This window comes from Sinohyriopsis cumingii, chromosome 5, assembly GCF_028554795.1.
Source record: "Sinohyriopsis cumingii isolate HCF-2022 chromosome 5, ASM2855479v2, whole genome shotgun sequence".
Lineage (NCBI taxonomy): Eukaryota > Metazoa > Mollusca > Bivalvia > Unionida > Unionidae > Sinohyriopsis > Sinohyriopsis cumingii.
In genome coordinates this window covers 104992608-105009883 of record NC_142965.1, presented here as the reverse complement: position 1 = coordinate 105009883, position 17276 = coordinate 104992608, and the positions used below count along the sequence as shown (strand labels likewise).

The 17276-nt window shown below is 33.7% G+C and overlaps 1 protein-coding gene across 2 annotated transcripts in view; it reads left to right on the top strand.

Moving 5' to 3' along the window:
* LOC149799924 (uncharacterized) overlaps window positions 1–17276 on the top strand; it is a 174868-nt gene that overhangs the window by 24642 nt on the left and 132950 nt on the right. For both annotated transcript variants that reach the window (XM_089959379.1, XM_089959378.1), the window contains exon 6: window positions 14036–14144. In XM_089959379.1, coding sequence (XP_089815505.1) covers window positions 14036–14144 — 109 coding nt within the window. The remainder of the gene's footprint in view (window positions 1–14035; window positions 14145–17276) is intronic.

Below are 17276 nucleotides of genomic sequence, written 5' to 3'. Positions count from 1 at the left end.
TAGGAAACACATTTTGAAAGCTATATCTGAATAGATCCGAAAACACCAAATTCCCAGTGTTCTTTCAATAACATTTTGTCTAGTTGTGTTAGAAACAGCGTTTTTCATTGGCTATTTGACTCATGCATGAGCAGAAGGGTAAAAGTTGATTTATTTATATATATTTATTTTTGCTAAATGGAGCCATTATTTTTGTATGGAGACCACTCTTTATTCCAAATGCCCATCTTATCCTACTTTCTGCAAAGGCTCATCTGTCTGTTTGCAGTTCATACCAGTTTGTCTTAGATCTGAGACCAAAAAGTCTAAAATCGAACACAAAATCGGATTCCGACCACGGGCAAATTTGGGGTAGAAAAGTCTTTATTTTGTAGTGCAACTAGATATTCCAGATTATTTGATATCATTGTAGAGCTGTATCTGTCTACCTTTCTATAATACCACCCACTTCAGTGTATCATGCATGACCATGATGCTACAGAGCTCAGCAGTAAGCTACTACCTCCTGCCCCGTTAAGTTGCTAGGGGTTAATGTGTTAAGATGCTAAACAGATTCCCGGATGGGGGTCAAGAGTTCATTCTTTTGGAAAAAATCGAAGTTTGTTTACCAATTGACAATGATGCTTGTCATGTCATCTAGGTATGACCTTGACTCAACTTAATGATTCTTACTCTGTTAAAGATAAAAAGGTTGTTTACCAAAACTGTCGCTGATTCTGGAACAAGGTCAGAAACTAGATACAATGTTTCTATTATGGATAATGTCAAATCCAGTAAACAATGTTACATTACAATAGCATGTAATGGAATACTTTTTTTAAACTAGCAGATAAACAATTAAAATAAATATATATAACACTTCCCCCCTAAAAGAAAAAGAAAGAAATACATAATAAAGCTTTCTTTTTACCATATCTAAGTTATACATGTGGTTTATAAAAAATAACATAAGAAGAAATCTTATGAATGATACAAAGTATACATGAAATAACATATTTCTATACACGGGAAAGTGCATTTGCTATTAAGCTATCTTTTCCCTTGATGTACCTGATCTCAATATTATATTCCTGTAACAACAAACTCACCTTAACAGTCTCAGATTTTTGTTCTTCCTCTTGCTGATGACAGGACGGGGATTGTGAACTTCACAGTGTTGTAATGCCAATATCAAAGCCAAACATTCCTTCTCAGTTGTAGAATAATTTCTCTGGTGCTTACTTTATTTCTTAGAAAAAAGCACACTGGATCATCAACACCATTTTTATCTTTTTGAATCAATACTGCTTCAAACCCAACATCACTTGCATCAACAGACAGTTTAAATAATTGACTGAAATTTGGAGCTGTAAGAACTGATGCACTCTTAAGTATGGCTTGTAACTTGTCAAAAGTTTCCTGATATTTTTCAGTCCAAAGAAACTTATTTTTCTTGCTCAGTAAATTTGTCAGGGATTCAGCAATTATGGAAAAATTGGAACAAAATTTCCGATAGTATCTAGCCATAACCAAAAATTGCGTCAGTTGCTTTTTACTGACAGGCACAGGGAATTCAGAGATAGCCTTGACCTTAGCATCTATAGGTTTAACTTGTCCATGTCCTAGAAATGTTACACAAGCACGGCAAAACTCACTTTTGGATAAATTATTTGTCCAACTTGAATCAGTTAGTCCGTCAAAGAATTTCTGAATTGTCACTAAATGTTCTTTCTAGATATCATTGTAGATGATGATATCATTAATATAAGCATCACAATTATCTAGACCAGATGTAATCATGTTCATTAGACATTGAAAAGTACTTGACGAACCATTCATCCCAAACGGTATCACTTTATATTGATAAAATCCATCAGGAGTCATGAATGCCAAAATTTCCATTGCCCTTTCCATCAGTGGAATGTGTCAAAATCATTTCAGAAAGTCAAATTTGATGACATACTTTGCATTTTCAAATTTATCAATGCAGTCATCGATTCTTGGTAATGGAAATGAATTTGTTTTAGTCACACTGTTCACTTTTCGATAATCAGTGCACATGTGGAAAGTTTTATCTGGTTTTGGAACAATTAAACATGGTGAACTCCAGTCACTTTACTGTGCTCTATGAAATCATTTTCCAGCAAATACTGAATTTCTTTTTTCAAGTATTCCTGTTTGAGAGGGTTCATCCTGCATGACTGTTGTTTCACAGGTGTGGAACTTACAATTTCAACATCCTGGTAAATTTTGTTTGTTTTTATAGGAACATCTGGAAATAATTGCTCAAATTCAAGTAATAACTGTTTGAGTTCATTTCTTTCTTGTTGTTGCAAATGTGAAAGTTTCTGGTCCAGATTATTCATAATTTCTGAATTCCGAAGATTTGTTACATCAAGATCAAAAAAGTCCGATTGCATTCCTTCACTTAAATATTCACCGAATCAGACAGGTACAGCTAAAGGAATTGCATGATTAACCTGGCTATCTCTCTTAACAAATTTAAAACTTACAGACAAACAATTAAATTAAATATACATAACAGTCTGCATTGTGGCAGTTTATAATGATGTCTATCACTGTGACATCATGCCACAGACATGCAGCATTATGTCCCACCTAGTCGTATTATCCTCCCACTGTGTTGACTGTCCTAACCCTAACCTCTTAATGCTGAGTGCCAAGTGAGGCAGCTGCTAGTACCATGTGACTTAGCTGTGGTTCGAATCCATGACTTCTGGCATCCACGGCAGATGTTCTGACCATTTAGGCCACCAGAGAGGTTTCCAGGGATCTGAAATATAATTATTTCTGCATGCTGGGTTGTTACTGTTTACATACTTCTGTTGCATTTGCCACTTTTATTGTTCATTGTTTCCTGTGTGCAGCTTTTTTCTCACATGTGAAGCATAAGTGAAACATGGGGATCAATTTTATGAGTGTATTAATGTTTTTGTTGTAAGCATTCAGATTTAATATTAGCTCAGTTACGCTGAAACCTTTGTATGTATTGTTATGAAACTTGATGAGTGTATTCATTTTGTTGGTACTACTCATCTTAGTGTTGCAAATCAGGCACTTGCATTATTTTAGCATTTCCTAAGTTACTTTGACACTGTTGTGTGTGCAGTCATGAAACTTCATGGGTTTATTCATCTTGTAATGTGCTACTAGTCACAGGCAGAAGTAGGTCTTAATGATTTGTATTCAGTACTTACATTATTTTAGTGTTTTTTTTTGCCCTGGTAGCCAAGTGGTGTAAAGTGCCCATCTTTACTCATCTCTGTCATCTCACCTCATCGATACTGATTTGAATTTCATGCTCAGCCAATGCATATATGTAAGCAAGCTACAAGTAGCTTGCCATGGGTTGGTGGATTATGCCAGTGTATTCCCAAGTTCATTCTCCCAGTTATACTGGCCACAATGTATAGCATATCTTGTGCTGAGAACAGTTATGACTTGACGGGTTTATTAAATATGGAGGGTACTAGTCACCATGGTCCAAAGCAGATCATGATTTACATAACGTTTGCATTTAACTCTGTTCCTTGGAAATGTGTAAGGTCATGTGTTTATATAAAAGAGAATTATCAGCCCAATGACCTCCTTCAGATGTCAGAGGGATCACTTGCACTTGCAGTAGTGAACATGCAAGGTTTCTGAATTATGACACAGTGGAGTAGGCAAGACATTGCTTATAACATTCCATCGTTTCTTGTTTTCCTGTACTTATTATAATTATAGTTTCACAGGATCAAAAGGTATGTTTGACTTAGTAGACTCCAGTACAAAGTAAATTAATCAAGTCATGTCTTTATTACTGTATCATAAATGATCCAGTATCTGAGTAATTCATATCCATACTGTGTGTACTTATTGCACTTCTGACATGGTCTTGCTGGGTGTTTTTACATCATCATCATTATTGCGTTTTGTTGGAGAGCAAGAGAGGAAAATACAGAGGAAATTATATCACTAAATGTGGATCTTTCTGTATAATCTTTTCCCAGAGTCCTCATTGAGAGACCAGGTGGAAGAGAACTTTGTTTCATCATAGCCATATACAGCTAAACAGTGACAGTTGAAAACACCAGATATTATTCAAACATCTTCATTTAAATTAAAGGAACTAAACAACATGTCCAAAGGGTTGCCATATTTTAGCTGACAAAGGGACATAGTGGATAGAATATTTTTTTGCTACTGTTTCTTTTAAACTATTTTTCTATTTTGTTAATTATGAGACACCTGTTTTATAACAGACAGAGTGATTAAAACACTTTATTGTCTGCTGCACACAAATTTTTATATGTCTGTAAACATTTACCATTTAATCCTTTTGTTTATTTCAGTGGTCATTATTGAATAAAGGAATTTGACAGAATTACATGATCTTGTCCTGATTTTCCCCCCCCATACATTGTTGCGTGATCTAAGTAAACTTCATCCTTTGTATTTAAGTTACTTAAGTTGTACAGTTCAAGTGTCATCCATGCATTTATTTTTGTGCACATTTTCATGCAGCTTGGTTCATTGTTTGATTTCCACTGCAAAATGAAGAGCAGAATGAAGGAGTTATAAATAACTATCTGAGATGTCGACATTATGGATGAGAATATTTTTCTTTGGGAGGAGGCCCCCACGATGTTGTCTAAGGGGTACTTGCCTCTCCAGATCACTGACATCTCACCTCTCTTTGTTCGTTTGAGTCTTGAACTTGGCCAACTTGGTTATGTGAGAAAGCTTGCCATTTGCTTTCCATGGGTTGGTGGTTCTTTTGGGGTTTTCTTGGGTTCTTCCTCCATCAAATATGCTGGCTGTCATGTATGGGCTATCTCATGTTGAAAAATGGCATTGAAGCCCATAACAACTAACATTTCCTTTAACATTGGTTTGTTCGTTGTACTGATTGTACTGATCTTGTCGTAGATGCGCATTTGACAAACTGGTTATTAAACTCCTGCCTTTTGGCACTAATTGCATTTTTAAAATTCCGTGGGATATTTTGTTAAACAACAAAACACAATTTTATGCTTCTGGATTGACTTTTAATCACTAGAGTGTTAATCATGTGACATCTCATGTGACTTAGTGACTAAGACTTATTCAAAGTGTGTTTGATCATGTGACTGAATTCGTAAAAGTATTCTCACAAGGATAAAATATTATCATTTTAAACATGCAGGGACATCTGGACATTGAACTGATTGCATAGTTAATATTAATGATGATGCAACATGGACTATGCCGATGGCAGGAGCAACATGCTGACAACTTTGAACTAAATGCTTAAATATAAATTATTTTTTGTAAATCATATGCATTAAAATATTTCTTTGCATTTATTAGTCAATTTGTCTTCACAAAATATGCAAATGCACTGCTTTAAACAATAAATATATGATGATAGTATTTGTCATAATTATAACATATGCTAACATTCTAAGACAGTCTCGCTATAAGGCCATCATTTTAACACAGTTCCTGTTATAAGGTGTGTATGATTGTGGATCCCATTTCATTAAGTGTTAGTAAAATCTTATGTACTATGTACCTCATTATAAGACAGTCTCACTATAAGGCCATCATTTTAATACAGTTCCTGTTCTAAGGTGTGTATGATTGTGGATCCAATTTCATTAAGAGATAGTAAAATTATAAGACAGTTTCAATATAAGGCAGTAAGTATATTTTATGACCTCCATGGAAATTATAACATTTTCACTACAGTATATATGGCAGTATCCTCTGCCCCCCCCCCCCCTTCCGGGGAAATTATAGGGTAGTTTCACTATAAGGCAGTATACTGTATGGCCCCAAAGGAAAGTTAGAGAAGGTTTCACAATGTGGCATTCTACTGTATGGCTCCAACTGAAATTATCAAATGATTTTACAATAAGGTGGTATAATGTATGGCCTCCATGGAAATTAAATGTCAGTTTTACAATAACGCAGTATACTTTATGGCCCCACTTGAAATTATGAAATGATTTTACAAATGGCATTACACTTTAATTGAAATTATGGAATGGTTTTACAATAAGACAATATACTCTATGGCCCACATGGAAGTTATTATATAGTTTCACTATATGGCAGTATACTATATCGCCCCTAGGGAAATTAAACGATTGTTTTGCTATGAATTGATATACTGTACACTATGGCCGCCATAGAAGTTATGAGACTTTTTTGCTATAAGACAATATAATCTCTGGCCCCCATGGAAATTGTATGGCATTTTCACAGTAAGGCAGTATACATTATGGCCCCAGCAGAAATTATAAGGTGGTGTCAGTGTAAGGCAGTATACATTATGGCCCCAGCAGAAATTATAAGGTGGTGTCAGTGTAAGGCAGTACACATTATGGCCCCAGTAGAAATTATAAGGTGGTGTCAATGTAAGGCAGTATACATTATGGCCCCAGTAAAAATTATAAGGTGGTTTCAGTGTAAGGCAATATACATTATGGCCCCAGCAGAAATTATAAGGTGGTGTCAGTGTAAGGCAGTATACATTATGGCCCCAGCAGAAATTATAAGGTGGTTTCAGTGTAAGGCAGTATACATTATGGCCCCAGTAGAAATTATAAGGTGGTTTCAGTGTAAGGCAGTATACATTATGGCCCCAGCAGAAATTATAAGGTGGTGTCAGTGTAAGGCAGTATACATTATGGCCCCAGCAGAAATTATAAGGTGGTTTCAGTGTAAGGCAGTATACATTATGGCCCCAGTAGAAATTATAAGGTGGTTTCAGTGCAAGGCAGTATACATTATGGCCCCAGTAGAAATTATAAGGTGGTTTTAGTGTAAGACGGTATATTAATATATGGCTGCCATGGAAACTATATGACATGTTCACTCTTTTGGCAGTAGACTTTATGGTTCCCATTTAAATGATCAGATAGTTTCAGGATAAGACAGTATATTTTATGGCCCCTTTGGAAATAATATGGCAGTTTCACCCTTGTGGAAATTATAAGGCAGTTTCACATTAAAGAGGTGTATTCTATTGCTTCTTTGGAATTACAAGGCAGTTTCACATTAATTAAGTGTACTCTTTCACTATATGGCAGTATACTCTATGGTCACCCCCATGGAAATTTCATAAGGGAGTGTTTCATGGCCTATTTGGAAATTATTTGGAAGTATGGTGTAACTCTATGGCTTCCATAAAATTTACACAGCAGTAAATTCTTTGACTCCCATGGAAATTATTAGGTGCTTTCATTATCAGGCACTATACTCTAAGGTTCCCATTGACAGAAGAATAATAAGGACTGCTCTATTTAAATAATCACCCCAAAAGTGAATTTAAAAAAAAAAATAAATGCCTCAGCTAGAGAAACTAATTCAGTATACCTATCTAATCAATGACCATTTTTATTATAGTTAAATCATCTTATATAACAAAAATACCATGTTGTTGTATCTGGAGTGATTGAAACAACAACAATGAATGATAGGCATTTTGATTGTATTTACCTTCTGTTAAGAATAGCTTGGAGGAAAGAAGGTTCTGCTATTTTTATATTGTTTTTCATGCATATTTTAACATAGTTTATCAAACATACAACACTTTGTAGCTTATATATGCATCTTCCTCATACAGCTGCAGAAAAGATTTAATATTGTTTGTACTTGTTTTAGTATTGTAATATACAAATTGATGTTTCATATCAAATTATGAAAGAAATTGAGTTATTCGTCTTTGTGATCCAACTAGGAAAACACTGAAATTTATTATATCAGTGTCATCAGGTTCATCAAAATTGTATTGTGAATAAAAAATTTGAAGATAAAAAAGTATTTCTAAGAAAGAAAACTTGCTAAATTCAGTTGCAAAAATTATCTTAAAGAGGTAACAGTCATAAACTGAAATACTGAGCTTGAGCCTGGGAAGGGTCATAAATGTAACCTTACTTTAGAATAGGGAGATAAATAATTGGTGACACAAATTACCAATAAAAATAATAGAATAAATGAATGAGTTTAAAGATATATTGTTACAAATATAATCTTAAAGTACAAAAAGTAAGGTGAAGAGTAAGCAGTCAATATTGGTACAAATGTGTAGTGTGATGAAGACTAAACAGTCAATATTGGTACAAATGTGTAGTGTGATGAAGACTAAACAGTCAATATTGGTACAAATGTGTAGTGTGATGAAGACTAAACAGTCAATATTGGTACAAACGTGTAATATAATGATCACTAAACATTCATTATTGGTACAAATGTCTAGTATAATGAAGACTAGACAGTCAATATTGGTACAGATGTGTTGAATAATAAAGACTAAAAAATCTGTGTTCGTTCAAAATATATAGCTTGATGAAGGCTAACCCTTTTTGGTGTTAAGTTGATTTGCACATTACATCCACTTGTGTGGCATAATGTACATATTTACAGTTTGAATTTAAGCACATATCACTTGATACATAAGCAGCAGTTAGCTTACATTATGGCATGAAAATACACAAGACTTGTTCTGCTTTAAAAAGTGATTAGTACTGTTATTTGATATTGGTGATTACCAGGTTTAGAGGCAAACTGCTGTGGACATGATTGATTTATAAAATATATGCACCATATTTACTTGCCTAAAATTGGAGTCCAACTGCAAACTGCACAGAGTTAGATATGCCCTCACCTAATGCTCAGAGAGATCAGGATCTATTCAGCTTGCTAAGAGTTTTCAGTAGAACAAACAACGTAGACCCTGATTTTCTGGCACATTATAAGATGGCTCATTAGGGTCTTTGTTGTTTGCAGTCAGATTTGACTTATATATGAGTACATATGGTACACTTCATTCTCACTGACCTATAATTGGGATTTCTTGTGGTTTCAGTATGTATTAATCATAAAAGATGATATTATCAAAATCAAATATTTTAAATTGGGAACAGATTGCCTGTCAACGCTTAAATTGTGTGACCTTGACCTTTGATATAATGATGGCGTTATTTATCATGTTCAAAGAATAAATCCATGATTATTCCTTGCTTTCATCAAAATGTTTAATTCAGTTGATGAAAGAGTGTGTAATATATAAGCCTGTCTATTGGAGAGGTGTTTTATAAAGTAATTGTCACTCAGTCGATAGTAGCCATTCATAACTTTGTTGTAGGAAATTGAATGGCATACAAAGGTGAATGTCCCATTTTATGTAAATTACTTGATGCATTCTAATGAAAATACAGTCTATTAGACTTTAAAATGTACTTTAAATTTACATGATCAAACAGTAAATCATTTTAGCTTGTGGTAGAAATGAAACCAAAGTACTGAAAAGTAGGTATGTTAAATAGACTTCATTCTTTACCTGTGTCTTGGAATTGGATAATTTACCTTCCAAAGTTGATCATTTCAGGCTGTTTGTCAACAGAAATTGTATTGGTTTCAGAAATTGGCTAGACGTGCAGTAATGCATGAAATGTTCGGTATCCTTTAATTTTTCCATACAAATAACATTATTTTCATCCTGTTATATAATATGCAGAGAACATTGTATTATTAAGACCTTGGAAATATTTATATTAAATAATAAATATTTATATGTATCAATATTTATTTGTAAGCACGCCCCCTACACCTGAACAAACAAATAGAAAGTAATTGAAAAAGTTTCAGAAATTTTTTAGACTCAAACACAGAGGCTAGATTAATAATTGCACAATTCTCCTTAGCTTCTGTTTGTGTTCTATTACATGCCCTGATCAGCACTGATGAAAGACAAAATCGAGAAATTAATTTTATGATTTTAAAACAAATAAATCAAGCCCCACCTGTCATATATATATATATATATATATATATATATATATATATATATATATATATATATATACACACACATTTAGCAGCCATACCATACCATGCCTATAACATCAATAATTCTAAGCATGTAATAATTAATCCAGCATCTGATGTGATATAGCACTTATGTAAATATGCAAATACAAATTTTTGATTTTTCTGTTATTACATGTGATTGCAAACAAACCTCGAATACAGCACTTCAGTATATGTTTAGCTTGCATGTAAAAAAAAATGAGTAAAACATGATATTCTGAAGTTGTCAGTAAACAACCTTTGCTGCGCTTGGGTATTTAGTACAGATTTTGCCTGTTTGATATTAAATGTAATGGTAGCCAACATTGAGTGTGCCAGATTTAGAAGACAAACCCGTAACAGCTAGTAAAGTCATAAGTTTATTTGCCCATTATTGAAGTGTGGGAAGATCTTTAGAATATGAGAACACATATTTATCTGATTATGGTTCTAACTTTTGTACTCCTTAATGTGATCATCATTTGTGAATGGAGGAAACTGATGGAGATATCAATGTTTCTGAGTGAATATCATCCAGATGGGACTTTCTCTTGCCAATGTCAAATGTAGGCTTGGAATGAATAGAGACTGTTATTTCTAAAAAAAGCAGGTGTCCTGTTTCTTTTTAATAATGGTCATGCTCTATGGACCCATCTATAAGAAGACTTTTAAAGAAAATAAAACATTTTTTTTAAAGAATATCATTATCTCCATAAATGTGAATATTTGATAAGCTTGAAAATTTGATTATTATGAAATGAAAAATACCTATAGTTTATATAAATGATGTAAATGTTCTCATGGAATGGCATTTTGTATACTGATACCATCCCTCCCTCCCTCCCTTTATATCTCCTCTCTGCCTATATATACCCTGAAGTGTGTAGTTTTACAATTGAAATAAAAAGGGAATGTACATGAAATGCCAAATTGCTTTAAAGAATATAATAAATGCATTTTTAGAAAGCAGAGAACTAAAATGCAAAGCACAGTGATTAATGATAAAAAAAAACAGAATACAATATAAATAGTTTTGAAGATCAGTTACTTTCAGGCTGCAGCAGAATTTCAATGGTTGAAAGCAGTTTTACATGATAATCCAGGATCAGATTCTTTACCACATTTTTAAGTCCATACAAACTGTAACATTATTCTTATTTAGGCAGATATAATTGCCATTGGTGTGATGACGTTATTCTTATTGAGGCAGATAGAACTGCCATTGGTGTGATGACATTATTATATTTGAGGCAGATAGAACTGCCATTGGTGTGATGACATTATTCTATTTGAGGCAGATATAACTGCCATTGGTGTGATGACATTATTCTATTTGAGGCAGATATAACTGCCATTGGTGTGATGACATTATTCTATTTGAGGCAGATATAACTGCCATTGGTGTGATGACATTATTCTATTTGAGGCAGATAGAACTGCCATTGGTGTGATAACATTATTCTTATAATTGCCATTGGTGTGATGACATTATTCTTATTGAGGCAGATAGAACTGCCATTGGTGTGATGACATTATTCTATTTGAGGCAGATATAAATGCCATTGGTGTGATGACATTATTCTTATTGAGGCAGATAGAACTGCCATTGGTGTGATGACATTATCGCTAGTGATTGTATATATTACTGCGATCAGTGTCATGATATTATTTTTATTGAGGCAGATATAACTGCCATTGGTGTGATGACATTATTTCTTACTGAGGCAGATATAACTGCCATTGGTGTGATGACATTATTCTTATTGAGGCAGATATAACTGCCACTGGTGTGATGAAAGTATTCTTATAATTGCCATTGGTGTGATGACATTATCGCTAGTGATTGTATATATTACTGCGATCGGTGTCATGATATTATTTTTATTGAGGCAGATATAACTGCCATTGGTGTGATGACATTATTTCTTATTGAGGCAGATATAACTGCCATTGGTGTGATGACATTATTCTTATTGAGGCAGATAGAACTGCCATCTGCGTGATGACATTATCGCTAGTGATTGTATATATTACTGCGATCGGTGTCATGATATTATTTTTATTGAGGCAGATATAACTGCCATTGGTGTGATGACATTATTTCTTATTGAGGCAGATATAACTGCCATTGGTGTGATGACATTCTTATTGAGGCAGATATAACTGCCATTGGTGTGATGACATTATTCTTATTGAGGCAGATATAACTGCCACTGGTGTGATGAAAGTATTCTTATAATTGCCATTGGTGTGATGACATTATCGCTAGTGATTGTATATATTACTGCCATTGGTGTGATGACATTATTCTTATTGAGGCAGATATAACTGCCATTGGTGTGATGAAATTATTCTTATAACTGCCATTGGTGTGATGACATTATTCTATTTGAGGCAGATATAAATGCCATTGGTGTGATGACATTATTCTTATTGAGGCAGATAGAACTGCCATTGGTTTGATCACATTATCACTAGTGATTATATATATAATCATTGACCCCTGGAGATTTTTTTCATTATCACATGTGATGTGTGTAGGAAATACATATTGGTGGTTACTTTTGAATATATCCAAACACATCTGTTTCCAAGAGATTTTTGTTCACTCAGATGCTTTGATGTATAAAAGTCATTGTTTTTATAGGGTACTTCTTGCATGTGAAGAAGGGTGGAAATTGGTCTTGTTTGTTTTCTTTTGTCTTTCTTGGGTTATATTCGACCTATAATTTTTGTATCCTAGCCATTTTATTCTCAAATCTCAAACTCATCCTACCTTTTGCAAAGGTTTGTCTGTCTGTGTTTAGTTTGAGACATTCTGCTATAGGTCTAACTCTACAGCAGGCAGTTTTCAAGATAAAATATCAGGTGTACAAGATTTTGTTTTCTTTCCCACTATATGTTTAACATTGGTAGAAAGTATACATTATTTGGTATCATTGCAGGACTACATCTTTGTCTTTTTCTGTAATAGCACATGCTTGTTGTTACATAAATGATGTTGATGTTACAGAGCTTGGAAGTAGAGTACAACCTTATGACTAGTAATCATTGCATGCAGGTTTAATGAGTTATTAAGACAATATGGAAGTAGTACATATAGTTCTCTCCCTCTGGCACTTGAAAATGGAAAATCCAGATTAAGTAAAACACAAAATTTGGTACTTTTTGGGCAGGTGTAGTTAATCTGAAGTGAATGACTTTATAAATATTGTCTTAAATGTACAGGCAAAGAATTGAACCCTGAATTTAAAACAGAAAAGATCTTATCTAAATACCTTTGTCAAGCCATGAGTCCTTATTTTGCATGGGTTTGTTTAGAGAACTGAAGATAATTAGTTTCAATCATGGATGTTTCTACGTTCATGTTTTGATTGTTTTGATTAGTTATTGCAAGTTTTTGACTCACTATATTTATCAAATCCAGATGATGATTTTTGTCTGTATAAAAATGAGATTTAAAGCAGTAAACTTTAAAAATTCTCCATTCACTAATGTTATTTTTTACTGTACCATTGTTTAGCAACGTATTTATTTTAATTGAAAGTAATAGACAAATATTTAAGTTATACTAATTACTGAAAATTGTGCAGAGCATTCTGGTTTTGTTAAATGTATAATATTAATGTATAATCTACAGATTAATGGTCAAAGTAAACATTGAAATTTACCTTGATATCTGGTGATTTGACTTTTAATTAGACTATAATTAGTACCATAACTCAGAGAAATAGTTTGTTGTGGATTTTCATGCAGTGTACTTGTTTGATATGAATGAGATAATATGTCCATAAACACTTCAGAATAAAACCCACTGTATAGACTTGCTTATAAGTTTGGTCAAACTGCAAATATCATTGACCCGTATCTACCATCCCCACATAATGCACTGGCAAATAAGGGTCTTTGTTGTTTGTTCTTATTATTAGTCCTACTAAACTGTATATAACCAGATCTGCTGATGCATTATGCAATGCCAGGTCAGGGTCCATGCAGTTTACAATTTGATTGATTTAGTATATGGTATTTTTGAGTTAATGTCTTACTTGTGAATAAACCAATGAAAGGTCAAACTGCCATGATGGATAATGAATCAGATACCAGTAAACTATTTGCTATCATTTTGAATGTAGAAGCAGAAGGTTATTAAATATTGTTCATTTTAGAGAAATTGAACATCAAGAATACATGATTTATTTGTTGTCCTCTGTTTCAGATCAAGGTCGTCACACTGTGCCAGCTGATGCACCACGCAGTATTGAATCCTTAATAAGAGAGACTGTCCATTCTTTGCCTGACACGGTTGACAGGATCTGGAAAATGAGGTGAAAATTGACCTATCAATGGCCGTCAATCACTTGTTGCTTAACCCTTTACCTCATAGAGCATAGTGACAAAGTGCAGCTCGCTGTACATAGAACACAGGTTACCTAGTCGACCGCATACGCATAGCTTGCCTGTGAACTATTAAGCAATGTAGTGAATGTTACGTTTAACAGCATTTTTAACCATTTTACATTTTTGGTACACATCTATTACATGTGGAACAATTTAAGAGTAAAGTCCAATTGTTATAGCTGTGTAATTATTTATCACGGAAGAATTTGTTATGTGCTTTAAAATCTGGAGAGAATTCGTTCACCATCATATCAGTGAGGCCGTGTGACCAACCGTAGAGCTGCCATTTCTCATACTCGAAATTTACAAGTTTTTCATCTGTGTCTACATCACTAAGTCACCTAAATTTGATAATTTATAAAAACTAATTGCAGCCTATATCAATATCAGAGCCTTTACCTAGGTTATTGAATCTTTCATAGTTGTGATTCTAATCATGAAAACTTCGTAAGTACTGAATGAAATCCGCGACCGCCATTTTGGAGAGTGGAGATTACGACCCAGTTACTTTAAATAGCAGATATCGACCAGTACATAAACAGTGACCACGTGATCTGACGTAATTGTCATTCACAGAAATGAATGTAGTATCTAATAAGGGGTTTTCCCCGAAGGTGGCGCTACGAAAACCGGCTTAAAATGGCCATTGTTTACAGCAGACGTAAAAAGGCGCTTCTATGGGACTTTTGTAGAAGCGTCAATAGTCGCTTCGATGCGACTTTTGTAAAGGCGTCCAAAGACGGTTGTATGAGGTAAAGGGTTAATGAAGATCCTGTTAGTCCTTCAACCAATTAGCAAGTGAACAAATTACCTCAATACCACATATTTGTCTGACTGAAGTCTGACACATGGACATTTCTGCCTAAATTATATTGTACAAGCTCTGCTTGATACTGTAACAGCATTTGTATTCTTTGCCCAGTTTTGGCAAACATTCAGAAATAACCTTGGAGTGTTGTTGATGAATGTTACAACATAATCTTTCTGAAAGAAACTGAATCAGTTTAAAGTAATTTATATGTTAATTTTCAGGAGGATCTTAGTTGATAATAATAATGAGGACTTTGTGTAGCACCTAATCTTTAGAAGCTCTAAGCGCTTTGCAACATTAGACAACACTTATAAAATAAAAAACATATAATGATATGATTATAAAAACAAACGCCATGAAATTAGAAAACATTAAAAAACATGCTGGGAATATTTAAGGTAGGAAACATTATAAGGTCTTTAAGTTTGTTCTTGTAGTCGAAATAAGTGAGTTTTGAGAGCCCTCTTGAATGTCATCACTGTGTCTTTGTGTCTAAGTTCAGTGGGCAATTCATTCCACGTTGCTGGGCCCTGGTATGCAAAAGAATGACTTTGTTGATAGGTCAGAGAAACAGATTTCTCTGGATACTATATATTCTTGCTTATAGGTCACATCAGCTGTAAACAAAATAGTCCCTGAATTACCATTGCATAATGTGCCATCAGTTCAGGTTCTGTCTTTTTTGTTCTACTGATTACTGCTAACAAACTGCATAGACCCAGATGTACCTGTGCAGATCTGGGTATGTGCAGTTTGTAGCTGGACTTTACAGGCCTATATTTTATAAAATTAACTGGTTGTGCCATTGTTAAAGGAGAGCATCATATAGTGTTGCCATATATACTCAATTAACATGATTCCAACTGCAACATAGACACTGACCAGCAAATTCTGTAACAGCAGATTAGGGTCTGTTGTTTTGTATATTTGTATTGTTTTTTGGCTTTGCCTTATGATATATATATATTACGCATATCAGTATTTTGTACTTGACCTTTGTCATTATTATTATCATTATTATTAATTGCAAACATGTTTACGTCAATTTGAGTTAAAGATAGTCTTGATTTTGACCATAAAAACTTCCAGAAAAGAAATTTCTTTGTAAGTTGACAGAGTATTTCCATAAAATCATAACTGTAACCTAGGTCAAGTAGAGGGGTTTATAGGCTTGTTTACATTAGGATTATTCTTACTTTTCTTTGCATTTGAATCAGAATCAGTTTTATTGTTGTGTTCAGTTTTAATTTGGGTGGATTTATTTATTCAGTGATTATTCACTGGAATTACAAAGAGTTCAGTAATGTTCTTGGTGTTAACCATTAATTTGGAATTATATTGAATTCAGACAAAGACATTTGGATTATTGTGATACATCAAAAGACTGTTAGCACATCTCCATATTCTAGAACTTTGGCAAATAGCAAAAATAGGGGACTACCGGCACATCAGCACATGTGCTATCAGAATTTATTTGGAATACCACTGTAATTCAGTTTGAACTTCGTAAATTTGGACTTGTGATAGAACTTTTAAGATTATTTGGGATTTCAAAGTTCACAGTACTTTAAGTTCTTTTTAATTTGTACTGTGTATTCTATAAAAAATAAATTATTTATTGAATTTTACAAGACCTTTTGGTTTTGCTCTTTTCTGTTACTTAGTTTAAGACCAGATTGTCCTAACACCATATTGTTTGCAGCTAGACGTGACTATATACAGAACTATGTTCATCTGTCAATACATGAAGGGCATCGTGGATTTTATTTCTGCTTAATATTTTTCTGTTGAAGGATTCTCATGCATTGACAAAAAATTTGCTTTGGGGTTTAATTAAAAAAGACTTAGTTCAAGATCTAGTAACACGTATTTTGCAAAGAATTTGACCTGCTTATAGTTCATTTCTTTGTTAGAAGTGTGACCTTTATCTTGAACCAAAGTTGTTTGTATGGGCATGCATATTGGCTGGAGTGACATATAGTATTTTGATTTCTTTTGCTTGCTATTTTGTTACCAATTAAACATTTGGGTCAGTGAGTTAACTAAGTATTACCAACATGACCTGAACTTGTTAATAATGTGAATGGTTTGTTTAATCTGTGTTTATTTTTGTTAGAAATGCTTGGATGATTGTATGGTTGATCATATTAAGAGACAGTGGTGCCTTGGTGGAAGTCTGGTATCTGTTAGGTCATTATGTTGAGAAAATAACAAATACTCCAAGTAGCCACCACATTAAAACAAAGCA